The sequence below is a fragment of the Bos indicus x Bos taurus genome, chromosome 25 (genome assembly GCF_003369695.1).
Source record: "Bos indicus x Bos taurus breed Angus x Brahman F1 hybrid chromosome 25, Bos_hybrid_MaternalHap_v2.0, whole genome shotgun sequence".
NCBI lineage: Eukaryota > Metazoa > Chordata > Mammalia > Artiodactyla > Bovidae > Bos > Bos indicus x Bos taurus.
Window position 1 is genome coordinate 41,012,172 of NC_040100.1, and position 26,416 is coordinate 41,038,587.

Consider the following 26,416-nt stretch of genomic DNA (forward strand, 5'->3'; position numbering starts at 1 on the left):
CTTGTAAAGGTGAACCGGGCGAGCAAAGCCGAAGGTTGGTGAAACAGGGAGCCCTCTGATTATCTCGGGGAACAATGCTTCAGACTGAGGAACAGGCAGTGCAGAAGCCTGGCATTTAGGAGAAGCAAGCCGGTGTGGCTGCAGGGAGTGAGTAGGAAGGAGAATATAGGGCAGAAACAAGATAAGGAGGGATCCTCGGGAATCACTGTGAGCAGTTGGCTTGTACTTTGACTTCAGGGGTTTGAGCTGTTTGTGCTACTGGCTGCGAAGCCAGGAAACAGATTGGAAGAAGGTAACTGGGAAGGAGGACTGGGAAAGGATGGTCAGGGAGAACCTCTGCAGAGGAGACAATCGAGTGAGAAAAAATCAGGCAGAGAGCTGAGGGAAAAAGTCAGTGTGAGGAACTGGTGGGAAAGAACTTGGAGAAGTCCAGGGGAAAAGCTAAGGTGCCTCTTTCCCCTGAGAGGAGTAGTTCCTGGAGGAGGCGGGGTGAGGTCCGCAAGCACAGTGGTAGTGAGGCGGCCAGACCTGGGCTCTGCATTTATTTACCCTCTATTTACAAGGTAGCTTGGCCCTGGGGCTCCCACACCTCAACCCCAATGCTGCCTTCTGGGGTGGCCTCAGCCTCCTCTTGCGGGGCACCCACGAGCAGGGGGTCATCTTCCTCCAGGAAGTCCGCCAGCTGCCGTCGGATGAGGCCGGTGGTCCGGTGCATTTTGCGCATGTGCTGCAGCAGGCAGAGCACCAAGGTTCGGCTGCGCTGCTGGCGCTGGCACCAGGCCTCTCGCAGCTCCCGGTAGCAGTTGTGATTTGCCCGCTCGACTGGGCCCAGGGTGGCCCCGCAGCCCAGGGAGCAGCGATGATAGGCACCATGCTGGCAATTCTGCCTGTGCTCATCCAGGGCCCCACGAGGTACCCGCAACATGCAGCCTTCATTGGGGCAAACCATCAGCTCGAAGGGGCATGAGTCCTGGTGTCCCTTGCGATGGGCCAGGGGGCACGTCACCTGGCATCCAGCTTCAGCGTTCCTGCACTGGGGGTAGAGGAGAGCATCGTGTGAGCCAAACCAGGTTGGGGACATCTCCAGACACCCCCAAGAATCCCCCATCCCTGAGGTTCCACTGACCAGGAAACACTGGACTGGCAGCCTCCCAAGCTTTTAGGCTACCAGTGATGTGGTAGAGAGAGGGAAACTGTAGCAAATGCTTGAAGGTAGGAAAAATCTAGATCTCAGAGGAGTGGGGACAGGAGATGTAGAGAACAGGGAGTTACATGGTTGGCTTGGTCTAGTGGGTTGTATGTATGCCGGGCTTTTTTTTTTTCTTCTTTTTTTCTTGGAATTGAACCCAGGATATAGTAGTGAATGATCACACCATCGTGGTTATCTGAGTCATGAAGATCTCTTTTGTATAGTTTTTGGTATTCTTGCCACCTCTTCCTAATATCTTCTGCTTCTGTTAGGTCCATACCATTTCTGTCCTTTATTGAGCCCATCTTTGCATGAAATGTTCCCTTGGTATCTCTAATTTTCTTGAAGAGATCGCTAGTCTTTCCCATTCTATTGTTTTCCTCTATTTCTTTGCCTTGATCACTGAGGAAGGCTTTCTTATCTCTCCTTGCTATTCTTTGGAACTCTGCATTCAAATGGGTATATCTTTCCTTTTCTCCTTTGCCTTTAGCTTCTTTTCTTTTCTCAGCTATTTGTAAGATAGCCACAATGGTGTGATCACTCCCCTAGAGCCAGACATCCTAGAATGCGAAGTCAAGTGGGGCCTTAGGAAGCATCACTGTGAACAAAGCTAGTGGAGGTGATGGAATTCCAGTTGAGCTATTTCAAATCCTAAAAGATAATGCTGTTAAAGTGCTGCACTCAATATGTCAGCAAATTTGGAAAACCCAGCAGTGGCCACAGGAGTGGAAAAGGTCAGTTTTCATTCCAATCTCAAAGAAAGGGAATACCAAAGAATGTTCAAACTACAGCATAATTGCACTCATCTCACACGCTAGTAAAGTAATGCTCAAAATTCTCCAAGCCAGGCTTTAACAGTACGTGAACCATGAACTTCCAAATGTTCAAGCTGGATTTAGAAAAGGAAGAGGGAACCAGAGATCAAATTGCCAACATCCATTGGATCATCGAAAAAGCAAGAGTTCCAGAAAAACATCTGCTTTATTGACTGTGCCGAAACCTTTGACTGTGTGCATCACAACAAACTGTGGAAAATTCTTCAAGAGATGGGAATACCAGACCACCGTACCTGCCTCCTGAGAAATCTGTATGCACATCAAGAAGCAACAGTTAGAACTGGACATGAAACAACAGACTGGTTCCAAATCGGGAAAGGAATACGTCAAGGCTGTATATTGTCACCCTGCTTACTTAACTTCTATGCAGAGTGTATCATGCAAAATACCAGGCTGGATGAAGCACAAGCTGGAATCAAGATTGTCAGGAGAAATATGCAGATACGCAGATGACAGCACCCTTATGGCAGAAAATGAAGAGCCTCTTATTGAAAGTGAAAGAGGAGAGTGAAAAAAATTGGCTTAAAACTCAACATTCAGAAAACTAAGATCATGGCATTTGGTCCCATCACTTCATGGCAAATAGATGGGGAAACAATGGACACAGTGAGAGCCTTTATTTTCTTGAGCTCCAAAATCACTGCAGATGGTGACTGCAGCCATGAAATTAAAAGACGCTTACTCCTTGGAAGAAAAGCTATGACCAACCTAGACAGCATATTAAAAAGCAGAGACATTACTTTGCCAGCAAAGGTCTGTCTAGTCAATGCTATGGTTTTTCCAATAGTCATGTGTGGATGTGAGAGTTGGACTATAAAGAAAGCTGACTGCCAAAGAATTGATGCTTTTGAACTGTGCTGTTGGAGAAGGCTCTTGAGAGCCCCTTGGACTGCAAGGAGATCTAGTCAATCATAAAGGAAATCAGTCCTGAATATTCGTTGGAAGGACTGATGCTGAAGTTGAAACTCCAATACTTTGGCCACTTGATGCAAAGAACTGATTCATGTGAAAAGACCCTGATGCTGAGAAAGACTGAAGGTGGGAGAAGGGGACAACAGAGGATGAGATGGTTGGATAGCATCACCGACTTAATGGACATGAGTCTGAGTAAACTCCGGGAGTTGGTGATGGACAGGGAGGCCTGGTGTGCTACAGTCCATGGGGTCACAGGGTTGGACATGACTGAGTGACTGAACTGAACTGATGGCAGCGAAAGTGCCAAATCCTAACCACTAGACCAAAAAGGCACTCCCTAGCCAAGGTTGTTTTTTTTTTTGTAATCTCAATTTCCCTATCTATAAAACTATGAGGCTAGAGAGCAATGGCACCACAGTAGGCTCTCCATCCTTTATTATCCCCATTTTACAGCTGGGGCTCTTAGAGCTCAGAAAAGTTAGGTAACTTGCCCCAAACCACACATCAAGTATGTTGTAGAGAAGTGACTCACATTCAGCCAGGTCTGATAACCCTAAGGGGAGCAGTGTATTGGTGGAATAGAAACTCTCAGTTCTGAGAGTGGGGTTCTTTTCAACCCCTCTGCTGGCTTTGCCCCAACCCATGCAGAGGGGAGGAGGGTAGGGTGATGGGAGGGGGTGTTCTGAGTTACCTTGACTTCCAAGCGGCCAATGATCTTCTGGAGTTTATTCACATGGACCATCTTTCTGTGTCTCACCTCTTTCCTGCAGCATGGACAGGTCTTTTGTCTAAGAGACATGAGTGGGGGTGATTGTTGGGCGTGGAGGTGGCAGCAACATGCCTCCCCTGGCGGCCCTTCCTTCTCTCTAGCTGGAAGAGGTGTAAGAGGGCTTTATAGGGAGCGCTCAGCTCTGAGGCCAGGGTGCAGATTCCACAGGGGCCCAGCTCCTATATTAGCGTCCCAGATTTGGCAGCTGAACCTAATGGCCACCATGACCCAGTGCTTGGCTGACCTTCCTCTCTGTTCTGGGTCCTAGGCATGGCCCCCCAGCCCTGCCCTGGCCCCCGAGCCTCTTGGGTGCCCAGTAGCACCTGGCTAGCCACCGGAGGATGCATTTCTTGCAGAAGATGTGGCTGCACGGCAACCTCACCGGCCTCTTGAGAACTCCATGGCAGACAGAACACAGGAAGTTGCAATCGGGAGGGCTGATGAAGAGGTTGAGATCATACCCGCCACTCTGCAAAGGCCAGGCCTGCATCAGGGCCTGGCTGGGACCAGGATCTGACTCCCCACTCCACATGCATGGAAAGGGATTCCAGGAAGCTTTGGGTGGGAGGTGGGCCACATGAGAACCCCAAGTGGAGGGTTGGGTCAGCACCCAGTGTGAGGGGGCAGCAGTGAGGCCCAAGACCCCCCATTTCTACCAGACCCAGATGCAGAAGCAGGCCTTGGCCTGGAGTTAGACCCGGGCTAGAGGTCTCTGAAAGGTTTCCTTGTCCCATTTGGGGCCCTGTACCCCGTTGTGCAGATCATTTCAATAAGGAGTGGGGTCCAGCTTGGGCAGGTCTCTGAAATTAGGCACAAATCTAAGAGCTCACCATGATCTGTGTCTGGACGGCAGCTCCACTGAAGCCAGGGCTCAGGAGTTGCCATTTCATAGCAGGAGCAGGCCGACATCACAGGAGCATTGTCCAGCTCCAGCCAATCACAGCCCTGGCCCAGGGTACCACCTGGCTCTGCTCCCGCCTCAACAGCCTCGGGGGTAGGGCACCTCATACCCAGGACAGGTCTCTGGAACCTGACTTCAGGGTGGCTGACAGTTGACTTTCAAACAGCACTGAGGCTGGAACCAAGCTTCCAGGGGCTACTTCCTCAAAGCTGAGGCGCAGGGTTTGTTTCTCCTTCCTCACGTGTTGCCGCCCTGGTGACTAGGTCCCCGAGTTCTGGGGGCTTTAGACACTGACCCATCACCAGGCCTCTTGGGATCAGACCGTTATTTCCAGGGTACAGACCAGGGATGAGGACCTGATTTCTGTGGTACCAAAGCAGCAGCCTAGCATGTGGAGAGCCTCCCAGACCCTGCTCTGACCACCTGGGTATGCCTATGAGGAAAGGTATGGATGGGTAAGCCAATTCCAACTTGGGAAACTACCATACAGGAGGCACAGAAGAGAACTGGTTTCCATGCCACTGGATGTTTGCGCAGGCTTAAATCGCTCAGTCGTGTCCGACTCTTTGAGGCCCCATTGACTGTAGCCCGCCAGGCTCCCCTGTCCATGGGATTCTCCAGTCAAGAATACTGGAGTGGGGTAGACATTTCCTTCTCCAGGGGATCCTCCTGACCCAGGGATCAAAGCCGGGTCTCCTGCATTGCAGGTGGGTTCTTTACCATCTGAGCCATCAAGGAAGGCAGAGTGTAGAGTTCATCAAATCCTAGAAGATTTTGGAGAGTGGGACCTTAGGAGTCGCCTGCCAACCTTCAAGACCGGGTTCTATCCCTGTGTGGCATTCAAAGCAGAGCTGAGATGGCTGGAAGAGAGGTGTAACACAAAGGTATCTCCTCCACTGCACACCTCGGTCCCAGCAGCCACAGATGCGACTTGCACGCTAATAACGGGGGGACCAAGAACACACACACACACACACACACATACACACACACGGATAAATTAAATCAACAGCTTTATTGAAAGATGAAAGGAAAGCCCCCCTACCCGCCCCCGCCCCCCGACGGTCTTTGCGGCGTTGGCCTCAGGTTCTGAGCATCCAGCTGTCCTGCGGGTAGAAGACGAGGTTAGATACCAGAGTCCGAAACATGCGAGAGGACGCAACCGAGCCCGGAGCGGCGGCGCGTGTCGGGGCCTGGGTTTCACATCCCCACACAGAGAAGCGGGCAGTGAGCTAAGGCCCCCAGTGGCTCTGGGCGCCGAATCTCACCTGCGGCCATGGTCAGAGCCGAAGGTGATTTTCAACCAACGCCGATCTCCCAAACCGCCCGCCCCAACAGCTTCGCGAACAGCAGGAAGCCAGCAGAACCACGGGAACAACCTACCTGCAGCCGGAAAAGACAAGGTGGCGCCGGCGCGAGCCCTTATATGGGTCGCGCTAGTTCCGGGGCCAGAGACACGCATGCGCACACAGAGCTCGGCGGGGGCGGGGCCCCACGCAGCCAATCACAGGCTCGTTTATATACTCTTGGCACAGCGCCATTGGGGCGGGGCAACCGAGATCTCGCGACCCTTGGCGCCTTATAAAGGCAAGAGAGTCGGGCTAGGTCTCTCTCTCTTCTTCTTCGTGAAAACACGTGAGTGGTTTTATTCGTTGCTGTCGCAGATGGGCCTGGGCCGCCATCAGACGGGGCCCGGGATGCTGCGCCCGCGCTCCATTGTGGAGCCCGGCCTGGGCGCCCGAGACGGCTGTAAATGCTAGGACTTAGCTCACCGACTGGTTCTTGTTTCTCTTTTCAGCAAATGGCGGATGACGCCGGTGCTGCGGGAGGGCCCGGAGGCCCCGGGGGCCCCGGAATGGGAGGCCGCGGTGGCTTCCGCGGAGGCTTCGGTAGTGGCGTCCGGGGCCGGGGTCGCGGCCGGGGTCGGGGCCGGGGCAGAGGCCGCGGAGCTCGCGGAGGCAAGGCCGAGGACAAGGAGGTAGGTCTGAGCTGTGCGCGTGAGGCGGGCCCTTAGAAGCACCGGGGAGGAGGCCCTGGTCACCTGCGCCTTTTTCTTTCGCAGTGGCTCCCCGTTACCAAGCTGGGCCGCCTGGTCAAGGACATGAAGATCAAGTCTCTTGAGGAGATCTACCTTTTCTCTCTGCCTATCAAGGTAAACACGGGTCATCCTGGATGGGGCCGTGGCCAGCAGTCGAGGGAACTCTTGTTGGCCAAACGTTGAGAGATTCTAGACTCCACTTTCCCTGGACTTACCTGGTAGCCCAGACGGTAAAGAAAATGTCTTCAGTACAGGAGACCCGGGTTCGATCCCTTTGTTGGGAAGATCCCCTGGAGAAGGAAATGGCTACCCGTTATTTCTTGGAAAACTCCATGAGCAGGGGAGCCGGGTGGTTTACAGTCCATGAGGTCCTAAAAACTCCAACACAAGCAACTAACACTTAACTCCCCTTTAGGTGTTTATTAATTTTTTTTTTTTGTAATGAGTTTATTTGTTGCAGGAGTCTGAGATTATTGACTTTTTCCTGGGAGCATCCCTCAAGGATGAGGTTTTGAAGATTATGCCCGTGCAAAAGCAGACCCGTGCTGGCCAGCGGACCAGGTTCAAGGTACCCCAGTCATCATACCTTCCTGGGCAGTTTCTGCCAAGGATCTTCGTGGGACTCTCTCAGCTCTGCATGGTTGCACTTGTCGTCACACGTGCGACTTTCGTAAAGGGGAGAGAGAGGAAGGATCTCCTCGGGATCTCAGATTGGCCTCCTGGTGGCCAGTCTTGCCTTGAGGGGCGCAACAGACCCTGTGTGGTGGGTGGTTACTGATGCTGTGGAGGCCCCTGGCCCCCCGCCCACGTCAGTCTCTCTGCAGGCATTTGTTGCTATCGGGGATTACAACGGACATGTCGGTCTGGGTGTCAAGTGCTCCAAGGAAGTAGCCACTGCCATCCGTGGGGCCATCATCCTGGCTAAGTTGTCCATCGTCCCTGTGCGAAGAGGCTACTGGGGGAACAAGATCGGCAAGCCCCACACGGTTCCTTGCAAGGTAGGCTGGATGCTCATGCACAGTAGGGCTTGCTGTGGTGTAGACTCCCGCCTGTCTTGTCCCCTGACGTCTCTACCCCTCCCCAGGTGACTGGCCGCTGCGGCTCCGTGCTGGTGCGCCTCATCCCTGCCCCCAGAGGCACTGGCATCGTCTCCGCCCCTGTGCCCAAGAAGCTGCTGATGATGGCCGGCATCGACGACTGCTACACTTCTGCCAGGGGCTGCACTGCCACCCTGGGCAACTTCGGTAGGTGGCCTGCAAGCCAACTCCATCTTCTCTCAGCTCCGCTTAACCACATTCTGTATGTGGTTGGCGTATTTTCAGAGAGAGAGAGAGAAAGGCCCTCCTAATGCACGACAGACTGGCCCATAGTGGCCTGTTTGTTCCTAGGAGTGCAACAGTCTCCATCTCCATCTGGGGGTTCATCTCGAGTGAATTCACTAACCTCCGGTTTTCCCTTTTCCAGCCAAGGCCACTTTTGATGCCATTTCCAAGACCTATAGTTACCTCACCCCTGACCTCTGGAAAGAGACGGTGTTCACCAAGTCTCCATATCAGGTACTGACCACCCCCACCCTGTTGAAGAGCAGAGGGGAGTACTCTGTCTAGCTGCACAACTAAAAGTGTCTTGTTTTTCTAGGAATTCACTGACCATCTTGTGAAGACCCACACCAGAGTCTCCGTGCAGAGGACACAGGCCCCAGCTGTAGCCACCACATAATTTTATAAAGGGAATAATAAAGTGAATGAAACCAGTTTATAGTTGTGTCTTGTTTTTCTTCCCAAATTTTCTTGGTTGCACTATGTGGCTTGTGGGATCTTTCCCAACCAGGGCTTGAACCCAAGCCCACTGCAGTGAAAGCCACTGGACTTACGCTCAGTGGTGGCTGAATTTGGATGGGAAGTAGGACCAGTGAGATGAAAAGTGTGTCTGGGAGCTGAAAGTAACACTACAGGCACAGGCTCCATTACTCTTTATTTTAGCAACAGTGACAAAGCTGACACTGCTGCCTCAGGCAGCAGCAGCCTCTTTGGCGGCTTTTCTCTCTGCCAGCATCCTCTGCTTCTGCTTTGCCAGGCACTTCCTGGCAGAATAATGGGCTCCCAGGTCGTGATCTGGGAAAGAGATAGGGGAATCATGGGCCATTCCTGCCATGAGGGGAACTTGCCTTTTCTCTGTGCAGGGAGGAGTCAGGCAGCCAAGTCTGGTCACTGAGCAGACAGACAGGTAGGGTGACTCTTAAAACCTCCAGAGACTGGACTAATTAGTAAAGCATTTAGCACAGCCAATGTGAAGACTGGAAGTAGGGTCGGGAAGGCAGGCAGGTGGGAGGTAGGAGGGTCTGGGGGCAGCTGGGTGGGAGGGCTCACTCACAGCGGTCCTGGTAGGCCTTGACCACCTGGGTGAACTGCTCCAGCTCCTTGGCACAGTTCTGCCTGTGGCTCTCACCTTCCCTCTGCTGACAGGCCTTGAGCCTTTCCTGGATAATGTTGACGATTTCTTGATCAACTTTGCTGAAAGGAAAACAAGGAAGATGGTCTAGAAGGACTCCTTTCCCCATACTGAGAGAAAATAAAATGAAGGCAGGGCTTGGGAGCCCTGTGGTCTGGCCTTTCCACCCATAGCTTCCCAAGGGCATGATGGCCCCCAGCAGGGTACATGCATTGTGCAGGGCTCTCTGTATCCCCTGACTAAACAAGCCCAAAGGGGGAGCCTTACTAATCTCTTCTCCACTGCATTTCTGCTTCAAACATGCACAAGACGTCCTTCTCCTGGCACTCTGTGATGTCTGGCACACGGCGGAACTCACGGTGGTAGTAGTAATACTTGTTCTTGGCATGCTGCCGCTCGATAAACTCTGCAAAGAGAAAAGCCCAGACCCAAAAAGGCTACTGGTTTGGACAGGCCCAGTCTGATGGGGCTCTTGGCTTTGTATTTCTCGTAAGCCGTGGAAGAGGCAGGTTTCCCAAATGTTCCCAGTTTTACAAAGACTGGCAACTGGACTCCCAAAGAGGTGTGGGAGGGCTGGCAGCCAGTCCTGGAAAGGACTGGGCTACAAGCAGACGTCTGCAGTTTATGGAGAGTTCTATAAGGCAGGCACCATCCTTATCTCACTCTGTCCCCACGACCCTGTGTAGGGCGGGGCCTTTTCATTTAAGAGGACATCCAGGCTCTGAGACGGCAGGATTCAGAGCCCAGGATTCAGAGTCTGTGCTCTGCAAACCCCCACCTGCTAGTCCCTCCTGCTGGCCCACCTCCCCCAGAGCACGGGGACTCCACTGTGGAGGCAAAGAGGCCCCATCAGGGAGCCATCAGCAGGACTCCAGTCCCAGTTCTGCCACCACCGACCTTCGGTCTCAACTTCCCCATGCGTAAATGAACAAGCTGGACCTAGTGAGAGAGATCTCACCTATCCAGACAGAAAACACTTCCTAAAAAACTGCTGCTGCTGCTAAGTCGCTTCAGTCGTGTCCGACTCTGTGCGACCCCATAGACGGCAGCCCACCAGGCTCCTCTGTCCCTGGGATTCTCCAGGCAAGAATACTGGAGTGGGTTGCCATTTCCTTCTCCAATGCATGAAAGTGAAAAGTGAAAGTGAAGTCGGCTCAGTCGTGCCTGACTCTTAGCGACCCCATGGACTGGAGTCTACCAGGCTCCTCCGTCCATGGGATTTTCCAGGCAAGAGTACTGGAGTGGGGTGCCATTACACTCCTGTTTATTCCAAACCTTTGCAGGGGCAGGCATCTAGTTCCTCCGCCAAAAAAGAGCCACCAGGGCATGCTATGCACCCCAAATGTTTTGCTGTTGAAGGAACGGATTAACTGCACAGACGCATCGCCTGGCACTAGTGATCAAGGGCACAGTGCTCTGGGTGCTGCACCCCACCAAGCTGCGTGACAAAACAATGCCTTAAAAAAACATTCACCTGGTTTGGACCAGAGATGGCGGCATTTGGGCAGCTCACGGAGGGCAAGTTACAGTACACCTCGGTGGGAGGGCCATTTTGTAGGCCTGCGAAGGAGTATCGGAGCACCTCTGCACCGCAAAAGCCCTCCGGGACCGCCTGCTGTGCAAAATGCGGGATGTCCAGCGCGCTGGGAGAGTGAGATCTAACAAGCCTCTCGGAACGCAGATGACTTCGGTCCGCAAACAGCCCCTAATATGTGAGAAGCCTGAGCCCAGGGGTGCGTGGACGGCTCCCCAGGGGGCAAGGGCCGTAAGGGGCGGGGGGAGACGGGCGGCGTCCCGGGAGGCGAGGAGGCCTGGGGTGCAGCGGGGCCCCCGTTGAGTGACCGGGGCGGGGGCGGGGGGCCCGGCGGGGCTAGTACCTCTCACGAGGGTCACCGGCCGGTCCACGAGGAGGTCAAAGGCTTTCGTAAGGTAGGTGATAGGGTTGGGCAGCGAGGTCTGCGGCGAGGGCGCCGGCGTGCGGCGCGGGGGCTCGGGGTACACGTCCTTGTCCCAGCTGTCCGGCATGGCTGCGGCGGGCGGCGCGCTCAGCTCTCGGACGCGATGCCCGGCCTCCGCCCGGGTTCCGCGGCCTAGCTCGCCCTCACAGAGGACGCCTGAGCGGCCGCGCTTGCGCAGGACGGCCGGCGCCCGCGGGGCACCATGGGACTTGTAGTTTGCCCGGAGCGCCCAAGGGTGGCCTCGGGAGGATTATGGGTTCTCCGGAGACGCTTCGCGGCCGGCGCGAGCGCCCTCGCGTGCGATCGCAGCGCTATCGCATACGGGAGGAGTGCCTGCCGTGCGCTGGGCGTTGCTATCAGAGGTGAAGGAAACAGAAGATCCCTAGTTTAATTCTGGGAGCAGAGAGACACTTTAAGAAGTGTAAGTAAGGAGTAAGGAAACCACTCATTTCAGATGCACGTGCCAAGTGCAGCAGGGAGCAGGATGGTGAACACACCAGGATGGCGAACTCAGTTCCAGAAGAGTAAAGTCAACAAATAAAGCAAACTACCAAACACCCTACTCTTCCAGGAAGCCTTCCTGGATTGTCCATTCCCTACAGCCCTCTCTGGGCCCCACTGTCTCTGCCAGGGCCTCTCACGGACTGGCTGATGCCCTTGAGCTTGCAGGACGCCTGGGGGGACAGGATGCTGCCTGGGGCAGCACAGGGTGTAAGGTTTGCCCCCATCTAACCCCACCCCCACCCCCACTAGTGGCTCCTCCCCTGGATACAGGGCACTCTCTTCTGGTTCTGAGGGTTGCATCCTGGCCCTGAGCACTGTTGTCCCCTTGAGGCCAGCTCCACTGACCAGGGCCTTGCTGGTTACCCTCTGTGATCTCCATACCTGGTACAGCCACTGGCTAGCACGAGGGAGGGTGGGTGCTGGTCACTTCCTGCCCAGAGGCTGGGGTCAGCCATTAACTCTATGGACACACAGAATCCAGAATCACAGCATCCTCAGATCTTCAAATCATGAACTCATAGCACTGTCAGAGTCAGCAAATCATAACACTGGAGTGCAGTGTCAGACTGAACCAGGGGACCCAACGGCGGTGGGCCAGAGGCATCACCATGACAGGAATGAGCGAAAGCAGAGTTCAGTACTTCATTAAGGGAAAGCGCCCAGATGACGGCTTTCTGCTGCCACCCTGCCACAGACTTGGAGATCATGCAGCAGAAAGAAAAAGGCAAACGAGAAGGGGGAACCCAAGAAGCTTCATGGCTCCTGTGTGTCTGCAGCCCCTAGCACATGCTCCTTGGTGCAGCACGAGGGTGTGTGCCCTTGGCCCTGAGTCTGCAGTGTGTCCCTTCTCTGCTTCCTTCCTTCAGAGAGTCCCTCTCCCCGGGTCACTTCTGGGCTGAGGGGGTTACCACTGCCCAGGGATTTTTTTTTTCCCTGCTGGTTGCAGCCCAAAGGATTAAAAGTAGCTTTGTCATTAAAAAACAATGACAAAAATGAAGAATTGTAACATTTCATTAGCACAGAATTTTAGCACCCAGTGATGCAAAGTCTACAGACCTTGCAGAGATATCTCAGGCCTATAAACAATCTGATTCTGGGACTTCCCTGGTGGACCAGTGGCTAAGACTCTGTGCCCCCAATGCAGGGGGCCAGGTTCGATCCCTGCTTGGGTAACTAGTTTCCACATGCTGCAACTAAAGATTCTGCAATGAAGATTGAGAATCCTGCACACAGCAACTAAGAGCCAGTGCAAACAAATCAACAAATATGAAAAAATCTCTTGCTCTAAAGTTAAAAGGCTTTATAGCCATAGACTCTTTGAATAAAAAAACATAGGAGATTTCAGTCCCCTTTTCATTCAAAACTTAGCTTCAAAATATAAGTTCAAAAAAATAAAAGTAAGTTCATAAAAGTATCTAAGAGTTCTTGGCTCACAGCTACTGGAGTCCAGGGCCTTGACATTGAATGACACTCTGGTGATCCTCTGGGCACTCATCCAGCCCTCGCCGTCTCCCCCCAGTTTGCCCAGCTCAGGCTCACAGCCCTCAGGACAGGACAGGAATCCACTCAGCTTCAAGGCCAGCAAACTGGATGCAGACTCTCTTAATGGCAGCTGCCAGAGGGAAGCCCCTCAACCTGGGCTCCTCAGCCCTCTATCAGGCCAACTTGTTCCTGTCCTGGAGGGTCCCGTGAGGCAGAAGACAAGGTGTGTGACCATCCCAGGACCCTTGGGGAAGGAGTGCCAGCCCTGGCTCCAGGTGTCCCCCTGGCTGCCCCAGCTGCCCCCCTTCACCCGGCCCTGGGCCAGGCCCGCTCTTGGCACCAGAGCCCACACCCGCCACGGGAGATGACAGAGCTCCCCTGCCAGGGGCTAAATCTGGGATCTGGCCACTGTGCATCCTGGCCCTGCCACTCGACCTCCAGCGCCTGCTGGGAAGGCCCCTTCCCTTCCTGACCTGAAGGACCAGCTGCCATGGTCAGTGGGCTGTGGGTGGGTCGGGGCATGGAGGCCTCCTAGGGAGGGGCAGGTGGGCTCCTGGGGTCTCTCCCAGCAGAGAAGGTCCGTGGGCCTGTGAAGGGGTCAGTGAGTAGGGGAATAGTGGGAAGCCTGGGCTCAGGCCTCCGGGACCAGCAAGGTGGGGGGATGGATGGCAGTGGCCCCCTGCCCCTGTGCCCTGGCCGCAGCGAGGATCTGCTGGGCCCGGCTGGGCAGGACCACTGAAGCGGGGAGCCTTTGGGGGCCAGAGGCCGAAGCTGGCTTTGTCCCCAAGACACTGCCCTTAGCGAAGCCTCCCTCCTTTCTCGTGGACGATGCAGGCCCGGAGGACCACCGGGCGCAGCCTGGGGTCTGTGGCTCACTTCCAGTCTAGACTCTGGAACCGTCTAGCTGCCCCTCCTGGGGAGACCCCAGCTCTGACCTACCTCCCCTCCCGCCCCCAGTCCCACCGGAAGTTCTCTGCCCCCCGGCATGGACACCTGGGCTTCCTGCCACACAAGAGGAGCCACCGGCACCGGGGCAAGGTGAAGACGTGGCCTCGTGACGACCCCAGCCAGCCCGTGCACCTCACGGCCTTCCTGGGCTACAAGGCGGGCATGACGCACACTCTGCGGGAGGTGCACCGGCCTGGCCTCAGTGAGTGCTGCGAGGGGCCCTGCCGGGGGCGGGGGGTGGGCAGAGCACCCCAGACCTCCGGGAGATCTAGAGGCCCTTCTGATGCCAGGAGCCACAGCTGGGCTCACGGAGGGGCAACAGCCCCAGAAAGGGTCAGACGCTGACTGCTGGCCACGCCCCCAGAAGCCATCTGTCATCACCCCTGGTTCACAGATGAGGAAATGGAGAAGTTATGAGCTGGGATTCAGGGCAGATGTGACAGTATACTTTTGGTCTTGAGATCATCGTAGATTCACGTGTGGTTTTAAGAGGAACGCCACGTACCTTGAAGGTTTCCCCAATGGAAACATCTCCTGTAACCATGGTACTATGTCACAGCCAGAGAGTGACATGCAGGATTCTCCTGAATAAGATGTGTGTTTATGTAGTTCTGTGCGGTTCTGTCACATGTAAATGCATGTACCCACCACCCTGGGACACTTCATTCCCACAAGAGTCCGTCCTGGTGACCTTTTTACAGCCACAGCTGCTACCCCCAACCTCCTGGCAACCCTCATCTGCTCTTCATCTCTTCTATTGTATATATATATTTTTGCCTCAACACAAGGCTGGTGGGATCTTAGTTCCCTGTGCATGCTTAGTTGCTTCAGTCGTGTCCAACTCTTTGCAACCTTATGGACTGTAGCCCGCCAGGCTCCCCCATCCGCGGGATTCTCCAGGCAAGAATACTGGGGTTGCCATGCCCTCCTCCAGGGGATCTTCCTGACCCAAGGACTGAACACGTGTCTCTTACATCTCCTCCATTAGCAGACAGCTTCTTTACCACTAGTGCTACCTGGGAAGCCCCCGACCAGGGACTGAACCGAAGAAAGTTCAGAGTCCTAACCCCTGGGCCTCCAGGGAAGTCCTCTAATACATATTTTAAACGTACACTTCTTTGGATCAGCCTCAGTAACACCATCTATAAAATCATGGGTTTGGACTAGTTGTAGGTTTCTTCTAGAGCTCTTCTGTACTCCACTGCAGGAGGCCAGCCCGACCCTCTGGGGGAAGCTGCCCAGGCTGTGGCTCTCCTGGCCCTCTCCCGGGCAGCCTGGTAGGGAAACTGAGGCAGGAGCAGGTCAGGCCTTGCCTGAGATCCAAGTCAGAGCTTGCGTGGACACCTATGGCGGGGTCTTGCCTGGCAGTGACTCCACGCACAGGGCAGAGCAGGGAGAAGGGCAGGGAGTGGGGAGGCTGAGGGCTGGGGGCCTGGGGCCCTGCACACGGGGGCCTCTGTCCGCAGCAGCCCTGGGGCTGTGGTGTTCCATGCTCTCGCAGGCGGATGGGGCTGTGGTTGGCTCCTCCACCCTTCTCCTCCCCATGGGACACGGAGGCCCCCCCACCATGTCTTCTCCATCTCTGGGTTTCATCCAGAAATTTCCAAGCGGGAGGAGGTGGAGGCAGTGACGATTGTGGAGACGCCGCCTCTGGTGGTGGTGGGTGTGGTGGGCTATGTGGCCACCCCGCGGGGCCTGCGGAGCTTCAAGACCATCTTCGCAGAGCATCTCAGTGATGAGTGCCGCCGCCGCTTCTACAAGGACTGGTGAGGATCATTCCTGCAGGGTGGGTGGGTGCAGGGAGGGGTGTCACAGCGAGCAGAAGGCAGGGAAGTGTGTGTGTGTGTGTGTGGTGCCTTCACTCCAGGAGAAGACAAGGACTAAGGGCTGGAAAGGAAGTTGTTCGCGGAAAAAAAGAAAGCAAATGTTCTCCCCCCAGGGTGATGCCTGTCAGAGCTGGTTCTGAGCTTCCTAGCAGCCAGGGTGAAAAGGGAAATGACAACTGACAAGCTCATCAGAAAGAAAGGCATCTTTAGGTCTCAAATCTTCCCTGGCATTAAGTCTTGAAAGGGAAGGCCCCCTCCCTGCCTGAGGACCCTCACAGACCCTCCTTCCATATGGAGGTAGAGGCACCGGAGTCTCCACGGGAGGTGAGGGTCCTGGGCCCCAGTGTCAGAGCAGGCTGTGTGACCACAGGCAAGCTGATGGACCTCTTGGAATCTCCTCTCACCCCACCCTCTGCTACACACACACACACCACAGACACCATCACACGGGAACAGGACAGGTCCCCGCGTCGTGGGGCCGTCATGAGGATGAGATGAGCAGTGCGTGTCAAGTGCTCAGCACAGAAAAAGAGGTTGGCAGTTGCCACCTGGCCTATGTTTGCTGTTGCAGTTGTGATCAGCTTGCTCCTCGTCCGGGGGCTCTGATCTCCGTGAACCTCAGTTTCTTCGTCTGTAGGGTGGGGATACTGATGTCCATCTTCCAGTGTCCTGCGGAGGGTTAGGCATGACGGGACTTGGGGCCTGGCCAGTCCCGGCTGTTCACTTTAGAAGTGGGCTCAGCAGCCACGGCCAGGTGGGCATGTGGCCGCAGGCCAGCTGGCACGTCCCTTCCTGGGGCTCCTGCACGGCTGCTTACTCTCAGCTCCAGGAGGCAGGGAGGGTACCCACTTTATGGAGGAGGAAACTGAGGCTGCGAGGGTGGGACCATCTATGCTTAAAGAGGGTGACCGGAACTAGCCCAGGGACCCCAGGGGCCCAGCAGTGCCTCCCCTGGGCAGGGGAGGAGGGCGGAGGGGGACATCTAGCCCGTGCTTGGTGGACTATGGGCAATGGAGGCCACCCCGCTCACCCCACTGAGTACCTTGTGTGCACGGCTCAGGCACAAGAGCAAGAAAAAAGCCTTCACCAAGGCCTGTAAGAGGTGGCGTGACGCCGACGGCAAGAAGCAGCTGCAGAAGGACTTTGCCGCCATGAAGAAGTACTGCAAAGTCATCCGGGTCATCGTCCACACCCAGGTCAGCCCCCACCCTCTGGTCCACACTGGCTAGTCAGTCCAGCCCCCAGGCCTACCCTCCCCCAACCGGGCTTCCGGGAGCCCTGACAAATGTCAGCCTAAAAATACCATGAGCCCTGGGCACAGGCCCAGGGTGCTGGCTGACCGGTCACGTGGGCCGCTGGCAGCCTGGGGCTGGCGTGATGGGCGTCTGTGCGCTCTGCAGTCTACGGGCCACTGACCACACCAGCGGGCAACCAAGGCCCCGGAGGCCCCGGGTCTCCTGCCCTGTGGCAGTGTGGGGGGCTGGGGCCTCTCTCTGGGCACACGTGTGTGAACCCCATCTGTAAGTAGGGTCCAGGTAATCAACAGCTTCCGCCTTATTCTGGAACATTCACATAAGCCTTCCAGGCCCGTGGCGGTGGCCCTGTCCATCTGCCTCAGTTACTCTCACACTTGCAGTTCCCGGTTATGTGCGTCATTGGTTAACCTGTCTCCGTGCATGGACGTGAACTTCATGGGCTGTAACTTCCTCTCACTGCTGCGCCCCCAGCAGGTCATCCATTAGTGCTGGTTGAGCCCTATGCTGTGACCTAACCCAACCCTGCTTCTGCCGGAGGGGGTCCCCACAGCCTGTGCCTCACGCGGCACAGAGATGTTTAAAAGCACGCGTCTGACCACATCGCCCCCATGCTTGGAATAAATCCCCAGCTCATCCCCATGAGACCTGTCTGGCCAGGCCTCTGCTCGCCTCTCCCCATCCTGAACCTTCCTCCTTGTTCACCGTGATCCAGACACACTGGCCCTGTTTCTGTCCCCCTCCCCACCAACCAGGATCTTCCCTGCCACAGGGCCTTTGCATATGCAGTTCCCTCTGCCCTAGAAGCTCTCAGATCTTCACCTAGTGGATCCTTCTTGTTTCTGATGTCACCTCCTCAGACAGGGCCTCCTTGACCACCCTCACATGTGATGACTGTCTCCTCCATCCTCTATTCCATCACAACACATAGGCCTCTCCAAGAGTTTTCTTGGCTTCTGTTCCCCAGTTGGTTGGTGGCTCCGTGGGGGCCAGGACCCTGTCTGCTCATGGCAAGCTGTGTCCCCAGTTCCTCACACAGAACGGGACATGCAGCCACACCAGAGGACAGGATCATCTGCTGAATGAACGCGTGCATAGAGGCCTGCCAGGGGACACCAGCTGGCCATGCCATGTCTACAGATGGGGGGGTCAGTGTGACTTTCTGGGAACCAACCAGCCGTGTTGCATCTGCCAGATGAAGCTGCTGCCCTTCCGGCAGAAGAAGGCCCACATCATGGAGGTCCAGCTGAACGGCGGCACGGTGGCTGAGAAGGTAGCCTGGGCCCAGGCCCGGCTGGAGAAGCAGGTGCCCGTCCACAGTGTGTTCAGCCAGAATGAGATCATCGATGTTATTGCCGTCACCAAGGGCAGGGGCATCAAAGGTAGGGCCGCATGGGGGTGGTGGCTCCAGGAAGGCTGCCTGGAGGGGGTGGGGACCAAACTGGCCTCTCAGCCAGCAGCCCCTCCCGCCTGCAGGCGTCACGAGCCGCTGGCATACGAAGAAGCTGCCGCGGAAGACCCATAAGGGGCTGCGCAAGGTGGCCTGCATTGGTGCCTGGCACCCTGCCCGCGTGGGCTGCTCCATTGCCCGGGCTGGGCAGAAGGGCTACCATCACCGCACGGAGCTCAACAAGAAGGTGTGTCTGCAGGTCTGGTGGGGGGATGTCCATGGCCACACCCCAGGGACCCAGACACCTCCTCGATCCTGAGGCTCTCTGAAATGCCTCCTCCAGCACCTGGGTCTCAGCCCACGTTCTCATGGGCATGGACATCTTGTTGACCCCATAAGCCACCTGCTGTCCCCCACATGCTCTGTCCTCCTGGCAGATCTACCGCATCGGCCGGGGGCTCCACATGGAGGACGGGAAGGTGGTTAAGAACAATGCATCCACCAGCTACGACGTGACTGACAAATCCATCACGCCGCTGGTGAGAGTGGGTGGCTGATTTGGCTGAGGGGTCTGGTGTGTGTGTGTGTGGGGCAAGCCTGCGGGGCACCACCCTCCCCAAGAACTCAGGCACCAGCAAGCCGCTGCCAGCCTCAGAGTCTCCGCTGCAGACAGCATGTCCTCCAGCTCCTGTCCCAGCTTTCGGGGTGCAGCAGCTCCAACTCTGCCCTTGGAGTCAGGCTGCCTGGGCTCACACCCCAGCCGCAGGATGTGGCAACTGTGGGGCTGGGAGCAGTGACATCACCCCCCACCCCTAGCCTCAGTTTCCCCCTCTGTAAAATACAGAGTTTTAAATAAGACAGTCACAGGATGGACTTAGGATCTGGCTCAGAGACTGTCCTGATGTGATCTAGAGTGTCACCCCAGGCCAGGGGAGTTCCCCTAGTTTTCTCAGCTGCCCCTAAACCCAGAGCCTCTTTTCTGGACCTACATTCCCTCAGGGAGGCTTCCCGCACTACGGGGAAGTCAACAACGACTTTGTCATGCTGAAAGGTTGCATCGCGGGCACCAAGAAGCGGGTCATCACATTGAGGAAGGTCAGTGCCAGGTGGCGAGCTGGGGAGTGGGAGCCCCATGGGCTGTGGAGTGGGTTGGGGGTGGGGGGCTGGCCTGCCCTGTCCTCCAGCCTGCTCCAGGAGGGCAGGGTGGGGAAAGCAAAAAGGGAGGGGTTCTAACAGAAGGTGGGTGAGTGAGACCCTCCTCTGTGGATTGGGGGTGACGGGAGGGGCTGAGTGGGGACCTCCTGCCTTGTTGTTTTCCCTCTCCCACGGGCCCCAGTCCCTCCTGGTGCACCACAGCCGCCAGGCCCTGGAGAACATCGAGCTCAAGTTCATTGACACCACCTCCAAGTTTGGCCATGGCCGCTTCCAGACAGCCCAAGAGAAGAGGGCCTTCATGGTGAGCCCATCCGCCTTGCTCTCTGGGGCTCAGACCCCTCATCCCATCTGCCCCAGGGCAGGCATCTGTGGCACGCATGCCCCTGCACTCATCCACAGGAGGGGCTTTCAGGGGTCTAGTCCTGGGCACGGGGTCTAGTACTGGGCACGCGGTCTTGCTGGAAAGGAAGCAGGGGAGGGACCGGCGGGAGGGGGCGCGGGGCTGGCTCTGAGAACCCAGGCGGCTGGTGAGACCCTGTGACTTAACTCTCCTCCTGTTCCTCGCCCCCCAGGGTCCCCAAAAGAAGCATCTGGAGAAGGAAAAGCCGGAGACCTCGGGAGACTTGTAGGCAGGATGGAACGGAGGGGGCCTGGAAGAAGCGCGGCGCAACCCCCGCTGGTGCCCTAGTCTAATAAAAGCCAGAGGCAGTTCTTCCGCGGTGTCTCAGAGTTGGAGGGCACGGAAAGGCTGGTCAACAGCCAGTACTCCGGGGCTTAGAGCCGGGAAGGGAAGAAAGCTGACGTGTCTCCCGGGTCTCTGCAGCCGCCGCCAGGTGGCGGACGCAGTTCGGCTGCGCGCCCAGCAGCTCGGGGCGGGGCCTCGGGAACCGCAGAGCAAAGGTCCTGGCTGGTGGGCGGGGCCAGCTGGAAGATGAGGGGGCGTGTCCTCGGAAGGGCCCTCCCGGAGGCGGAAGTCGGAGCGCTAGCCCCTGGGAGGGATTGGTCCGCGGAAAGGGGCGGGGCGGTGGGAGGCAGGCCCTGAGAGGGTGTCTCGCATTCCCGGACGTGATTGGCTGCCTGGGGGAGTTGTGCCTCGGGGCTCCTGGGCCCGGTGGGGTCAGAGAGGGATTGGTTCTCGCTAGGCGGACACAAGCGGCGGATCCTGAGTCTGGCCTCGGATCCGTCGGAGGCGGTGGGTGTGCGGCCGTCCTTCCGGCGCCATGTCGTTCTGCAGCTTCTTCGGGGGCGAGATTTTCCAGAACCACTTTGAGCCGGGTACGATCTTTAACTTCTGGGAGGACAGCAGGCCGGGCCGTCGCCGCCCTCCGGGTGGCGGTGGAGCCCCAGGAACGCGGGACGAGTGTGGCCGCGCGGGGAGGAGCGCATGCGGAGCAAAGGCGATATGGAGGAGGGAGGAGTCTGAGGGGCCCGGAGAGTAGGGGTACCCGAGGGGAGGGAGACACTGGAGAGAGCACAGGCCTTGAGTGCGAGCGTGGCCCTTTCCGCGGAAATCTGTGCGGTCAGGGTAAACGCGGGTGGCGACGCCCTTCGGGGTATCCGGGTCAGGATCGGGACTTTAGAGGGACTCGCTGGAAGGTCCTGTTCAGGGGGGCAGCTCCTGTGACTGGCTCCCTTTCCTTGGGGCATCGCCCGGTTATGACCCCAGCCCTTTCTCCTCCGCAGTTCCCCAGACCTGCGGGGTGAGCTGGAAAGCACAGAATGTCCCGTTGGGATCCAAATGTAACTGCCTGGGTGCCACCCCAGCCTTCTCAGGGGGCCCAGGGTTGGGTAACCAGGCCAGGCTGCCAATGGCCAGTCAAGTTTGACTGGACAGCCTGGGCCAGCCAGTAGGGGTGGAAGGTGGGGGAGAGGGGTGGTGAGTGGTTGGTTGGGGCATGGCCCACCCTCAGCCCTGGCCCCAGGCTTTGAGAGATCCAGGTGAATCACATTCTGGGCTGTGCTGCCTGGTCATGGACTAATTTGGTAAAAATATGTCCACAGGCAAGACTAGAGCTGCGACCTACCCCGGGGCGGGGTTTCTTGGGTGTCAACTCTCTAGGGGGCTGGGCTGTGACACCTGGCATCTCTGTGAGCCAGCTGCGACATAGCACCCTCTGGTTGTGGGACTTGGGGTTGTCCTCCGGGTACTCAGCCACACTAGAAACCTCACTTCCACAGTACCTCCTGGTTCCTCTTTCCTTCCTCAAGTTACTGGTAAACGCTGAGTGGTCATGGACTCTAGGGTAGATTGTCTCTAGGCCGGCAGGGGGCAAAAGGTGACTCAGTACCCCTTGAGGGACCCCCAAGCAGTTTCCTGTTCTGCAAGTCAATTTTGCAACCTTTTTTCCCCCCTCAAAGTGATCTTTTGGGGATAGTTTAACCCATTTTTCTCCCTGCCCCTCTGTCTTCCTGGGCCCTCTGTCTGGACTGGAAGTGTTTTTGCTGGGATCTTTCTTTTCCTGTTTGGAGAGCAGGCCCGTGGCTGGGCATCCAGCTCAAGGCTTCTTTGGGCAGAGGGTCAGCCACATGGGAAGGGAGGTGGGCTAGTGGTGGTGAGGCCTGTTTGCGTGTTTGGGGGGCAGAGCTGTGTCCTCATCAGACTGCCTGGGTTCCTTCCTGGCTGCACACCCTGTAGCTGAATGTTTTGTATGCCTGCACCTCAGCTTCCTCATCTGTAAAATGGGAACATTTGCGTCACAGGGTTGTTAAGAAGAGCCAGTGAGATAAGTGTGAAAAGTGACTCTCCTGGTCTCTGGCACAGGCTCAGAACCATTCAACATGAACTCCATGCCGTGTCTCCCCTACAGAGTTGATGTCCAGGCCTGTGGGTGGTGGGTGGGTACATGGGGAGGATGTGCAGCCCACCTAGTAACCCGGGTCCTGCTGTCCTTTCCTGGGGTCTCGCCCAGGATTTGGGAGCTCTCCCCCGAGGTGTTGGAGCCAGCATCTCTGCTCTTGCCTCCCTTCCGCCCCAGGTATCTACGTGTGTGCCAAGTGTGGCTATGAGCTCTTCTCCAGCCGCTCCAAGTACGCACACTCATCCCCATGGCCGGCGTTCACTGAGACCATCCATGCTGACAGTGTGGCCAAGCGGCCAGAGCACAATCGGCCTGAAGCCATAAAGGTGAGTGGTAGCAGCAGGGAGGCAGGGGAGGGGTGTTGGCCAGGGGGACCTGGAACCAGGTCCCCCTTCCTGCTGCTCCCCCTCAGCTGCGGGGGCCTAGCATCTGTCTATTCCAGGCCTCTGGCCTCAGCTGGGGAGCTGCCACCCCAAATTATTGGGTGACCCTGGGGTCTTGGTGAGGACAGGGAAACGACAGCTTTCCGGGGAGGCTGTGAGATGGGGCCGACAGCAGTTACCTTGGGAAATGGGTGTGAGGACCCCCACTGCGGGGGCCATGGCTGTAGCTGTTTTTATGGCTGCCTTGTCTCCCCAGGTATCCTGTGGCAGGTGTGGCAACGGGCTGGGCCATGAGTTCCTGAACGATGGCCCCAAGCGCGGACAGTCCCGCTTCTGAATTTTCAGCAGCTCATTGAAGTTTATCCCTAAAGGTGCGTTTGCTTCCTGGCACCTGGGCACAGGCCTGTGTAAACTTTAGAGGCCCAAGGGTACACAGTTCTTGTTCATTTATGGTGACAAAGGGTGCGGGCACCAAAGCACGCCACCCAGGTTCTGCCCAGGGCCACTGGAGGGTGGCTGCGGGGCAGGGACAAAAGACAGCTGTCCTGCCTCCCACGCTGGTTGGTCACATGCAGGGCAGCACAAAGGCTGAGGACCAGGGCTGTGTGGCTGCAGGCTTGCTTGTTGGCCTGTCTGAGCCGCCTCCTCTTCTGTGTAGTGGGCGTGATGGCAGAGTCTCCTTCCCAGGCCTGTTGAGACTGGCTGCCCTAAAGTGCGCTGGGTCCTGGCATGCAGTAGGAGCTAGTAAATGTGTGCTTGTGTTGGCAGTATTCATCATCAGTAGATATTTAGGGGCCATTTTTCATTTGTGTGCATTTTATTTGAGCTCCTTGGTGGCTCAGACAGTAAAGAATCCTCCTGCAATGCAGGAGACCCGGGTTTGATCCTTGGGTCAGGCCTGAACCCACTCCAGTACTCTTACCTGGGGAATCCTATGGACAGAAGAGCCTGGTGGGCTACAGTCCATGGGGTCGCAAAGAGTCGGACACGACTGAGCAACTAACACTATCTGAGCCCAGCCTCCTCTCTGGCCCTCTGCTCTCTGCCTCCCCAACCACCCTCTGAACTTCTCTGCACTCTTTGTAGCTCAATTCCCTCTCTTCATTTGCTGCCCATAGGACTGTGGCCAGCCCCTAATCTCAGTTTTTGTTTTTTAAATATTTATTTCTTTGGCTGCTCTGGGTCCCAGTTGTGACATATAAACTCTTACTTGTAGCATGTGGGATCCAGTTCCCCAATCAGGGATCAAACCCTGGTCCCCTGCAGTGAGAGCACAGAGTCTTAACCTCTGGACCACCAGGGAAGTCCTCCTAGTCTCAGTTTTATCCTCTGTAAAATGGGGTTGCTAATAGTACCTGCTTGTTCCCTCACCGTGGCGGTTAAGTGAAGGTGTCCGGAAGGGCCAGCATGTGATAAAGGTTTGACAATACCTTGTCCTTCTGTAGTTATTTGTCCTCCAGGACATGTGGAGGAAGGATAGACTCTGGGTTATCCTGCAGTCTCAGCGGATGAACCAGGCACACAGACGTCCCCAGGCTAGGGGTCTGGGTCCTCCTGGCCTCCCTGAGCTGCAGGCTGGAGACACTGGGGTAGCCCAGGGAGTGGTGGCAGACCTGTTAACAGCGACTTGTTTTTCTCTCTCCTCCCTCATTTCTTTCAGCCGAAGAAACCTCCGCCTCCCAGGGACAGTAGGCAGGCTGCCCATACCCAGATCAGGTGGACACTGTCTGATGCCACCAACCTCGGTCGTGGAGCCGCAGACATTCAGAGCAGGGGTGTCAGGGTTGGGAGAAGGGGTAGCTGAAACCTCAGGAAGACTCCCAAGCCCTTGGCTCTGAACAGGCTCTTGCTGGGAAGAGAAGAAGGCTCACACTCGGCTACCAGGACGGGCCCTGCTATTGGCTCACACAGGGTCTCGGGGTGTGGACTCCAGGCCTGGTCTATCTTTGGATGATGCTGCAAGCCCCACCTTCCTTTCCTCTCAGCCCACTGCCCCCCTCGCTGCCTCTCTGGACTCACCCCATGGGGCCCAGCCCTGAGATGGCTCCGCCCTCACCAAAGCTCTTGCCCACCTTCTCCAGGCTGTGCCAGGAGATAGGATGCAGACAGGGGTGGCCCTGCCAGCTGCCCCAGCCCAGTCACTCTATGATTCTCTCTGGCTAAACCCTTGCAGGCAGCCAGAGTGGTGATGACCCGTGACCCGCTGGGGGAGCAGGCGGAGGGGATGGACTCTGACCTCGGTTACAGGAGGAGAAATCCCGAACCCCGTTGCGCCATCTGTGCAGATGTGGCTTGCCTCACTCGGGCTTAGGAAAGCAGCTATTGCTTCATCACCTTGACAGTGTGAGGCTGGGGACCCTGAGCTCACAGCTTCCCATTAACCCCTCCCAGTAGACAGTGAGCGAACCTCACTGCATGTGCTCTGAGGCACCTGCCATTGGTGGGGGTGGGGGTGGGGGGAGGAGAGTGAAGCCCCTTCCACCTTGAATCCTCTCTAGAGTAATCAGGAGACCAGTAAACAAATGGAACCCAGGCTTGCTGTCTTTATTAACAACATCAGGAATTACAGGAGAGCTGCTGTCATTGAACTGGAAGCCTGGAATGCATGGGAGTCACTGGGTCCCAGGGCAGCAGGGCCAATGGTGGCTCACTGTGCCAGTCAACAGAGTCAAAGCAGCTGTCAGAATAATCTGACTCACACAGAATTACAGAGTCGGCCAGTTGGGCAGGGTGCTTCTCAAAGTGAAGTAGATTGGAAGTCTGGTCTCACTTGATCTGTATGAGCAGAGGTCTAACTTGAATCATAAAGATGATTTCCTCGTTGCCATTTCCTCCTCCAGGGGATCTTCCTGACCCAGGGCTTGAACCTGCGTCTCATATCTCTTGCGTTAGCAGGTGGGTTCTTTACCACTAGCGCCACCTGGGAAGCCCTGTATGAGCAGAAATCTAACTTGAATCATAAAGACAGACACTAGACTCCCTCTGTCAATTCGCAGGCTTGAGCCAGTTTGTGCTAAGTCAGTCAGTCATGTCTGACTCTTTGTGACCCTATGGACTGTAGCCCGCCAGGCTCTTCTGCCCATGGGATTCTCCAGGCAAGAATACTGGAGTGGGTTGCCATTTTCTCCTCCAGGGGATCTTCCCGACCCAGCGATGGAACCCATGTCTCTGTCTCCTGCATTGCCAGGCAGATTCTTTACCCACTGAGCCCACCTGGGAAGCCCTTGAGCCAGTTTGCATGCCCAGAACCCTTTGAATGAATCAGAGCCAGCTGAATGGTCAGCAGGAACCTCTGGGCTCCAGAGCCAGGAAGGACCTTGGACTTTGCTCACTTCTCCCAGCACTCCTGGCTCTGCATCCTGGCTAGGGTGACCCTTGAGCTTGAACTTGGCCCAAGAGCAAGCTGGCCTCCTGGGGCAAGCTGGGCCCATGTGTCCAGGCCACGCCCTTGTGGCTGCCCCTTGGGCTCAGAGCTATAGCACAGTGGGCTGGAGGGCTGGGCCTGGGGATGGTGAGACTTGTAGGGGAGCTGTGAGTGGCAGTGCTTGATGCCTGCACCCCAGGGGCCCCATGCTCATTTGTACAGGGTGGTAACTGGGGGCTGGCAAGCAGTGCTCTGG

General features: G+C 56.5%; 5 protein-coding genes, 1 long non-coding RNA gene and 3 other non-coding genes across 10 annotated transcripts; 5 read left to right on the forward strand and 4 right to left on the reverse strand.

Moving 5' to 3' along the window:
* Positions 1-552: 552 nt before the first annotated feature.
* RNF151 (ring finger protein 151) lies at positions 553-4,382 on the reverse strand. Its single transcript, XM_027527826.1, is given in 4 exon segments — positions 553-586; positions 588-1,033; positions 3,632-3,728; positions 4,033-4,382. Coding segments are annotated over 4 exon segments (786 nt in total). The 5' UTR covers positions 4,242-4,382.
* A 1,409-nt stretch (positions 4,383-5,791) lies between these two features.
* LOC113884059 lies at positions 5,792-5,918 on the reverse strand. The gene has a single exon (XR_003508808.1). It is a non-coding gene; the product is annotated as a small nucleolar RNA ACA64 (small nucleolar RNA).
* Positions 5,919-6,146: 228 nt separating this feature from the next.
* On the forward strand, positions 6,147-8,404 carry RPS2 (ribosomal protein S2). Its single transcript, XM_027528297.1, has 8 exons — positions 6,147-6,245; positions 6,409-6,588; positions 6,673-6,762; positions 7,109-7,216; positions 7,473-7,646; positions 7,733-7,892; positions 8,113-8,204; positions 8,287-8,404. The coding sequence occupies exons 2-8, from the start codon at positions 6,412-6,414 to the stop codon at positions 8,365-8,367; spliced, it is 882 nt and encodes a 293-aa protein (XP_027384098.1). The 5' UTR covers positions 6,147-6,245; positions 6,409-6,411; the 3' UTR covers positions 8,368-8,404.
* LOC113884050 lies at positions 7,270-7,403 on the forward strand. The gene has a single exon (XR_003508799.1). It is a non-coding gene; the product is annotated as a small nucleolar RNA SNORA64/SNORA10 family (small nucleolar RNA).
* LOC113884051 lies at positions 7,919-8,049 on the forward strand. The gene has a single exon (XR_003508800.1). It is a non-coding gene; the product is annotated as a small nucleolar RNA SNORA64/SNORA10 family (small nucleolar RNA).
* Positions 8,405-8,605: 201 nt separating the features above from the next.
* Positions 8,606-11,262, reverse strand: NDUFB10 (NADH:ubiquinone oxidoreductase subunit B10). Its single transcript, XM_027528298.1, has 4 exons — positions 10,977-11,262; positions 9,367-9,505; positions 9,022-9,161; positions 8,606-8,762 (listed from the first exon to the last, which is right to left on the reverse strand). The coding sequence occupies exons 1-4, from the start codon at positions 11,122-11,124 to the stop codon at positions 8,659-8,661; spliced, it is 531 nt and encodes a 176-aa protein (XP_027384099.1). The 5' UTR covers positions 11,125-11,262; the 3' UTR covers positions 8,606-8,658.
* A 2,141-nt stretch (positions 11,263-13,403) lies between these two features.
* Positions 13,404-20,330, forward strand: RPL3L (ribosomal protein L3 like). 2 transcript variants are annotated; one of them, XM_027528296.1, is made up of 10 exons: positions 13,404-13,536; positions 14,001-14,193; positions 15,589-15,757; positions 16,878-17,013; positions 18,266-18,452; positions 18,547-18,707; positions 18,898-18,999; positions 19,460-19,555; positions 19,797-19,916; positions 20,188-20,330. In XM_027528296.1, exons 1-10 carry the CDS (start codon positions 13,534-13,536, stop codon positions 20,242-20,244), a joined length of 1,224 nt encoding a protein of 407 aa, XP_027384097.1. In that variant the 5' UTR covers positions 13,404-13,533; the 3' UTR covers positions 20,245-20,330. The 2 variants fall into 2 exon arrangements, with proteins under 2 accessions (XP_027384097.1, XP_027384096.1); XM_027528295.1 differs by lacking the exon at positions 13,404-13,536 and having other exon boundaries at positions 13,595-14,193.
* LOC113884009 lies at positions 16,003-16,950 on the reverse strand. Its single transcript, XR_003508780.1, has 2 exons — positions 16,860-16,950; positions 16,003-16,486 (listed from the first exon to the last, which is right to left on the reverse strand). It is a non-coding gene; the product is annotated as an uncharacterized LOC113884009 (long non-coding RNA).
* Positions 20,331-20,656: 326 nt separating the features above from the next.
* Positions 20,657-25,330, forward strand: MSRB1 (methionine sulfoxide reductase B1). The gene is made up of 4 exons (XM_027528299.1): positions 20,657-20,890; positions 22,591-22,739; positions 23,053-23,167; positions 24,457-25,330. Exons 1-3 carry the CDS (start codon positions 20,836-20,838, stop codon positions 23,131-23,133), a joined length of 285 nt encoding a protein of 94 aa, XP_027384100.1. The 5' UTR covers positions 20,657-20,835; the 3' UTR covers positions 23,134-23,167; positions 24,457-25,330.
* Positions 25,331-26,416: the final 1,086 nt, after the last annotated feature.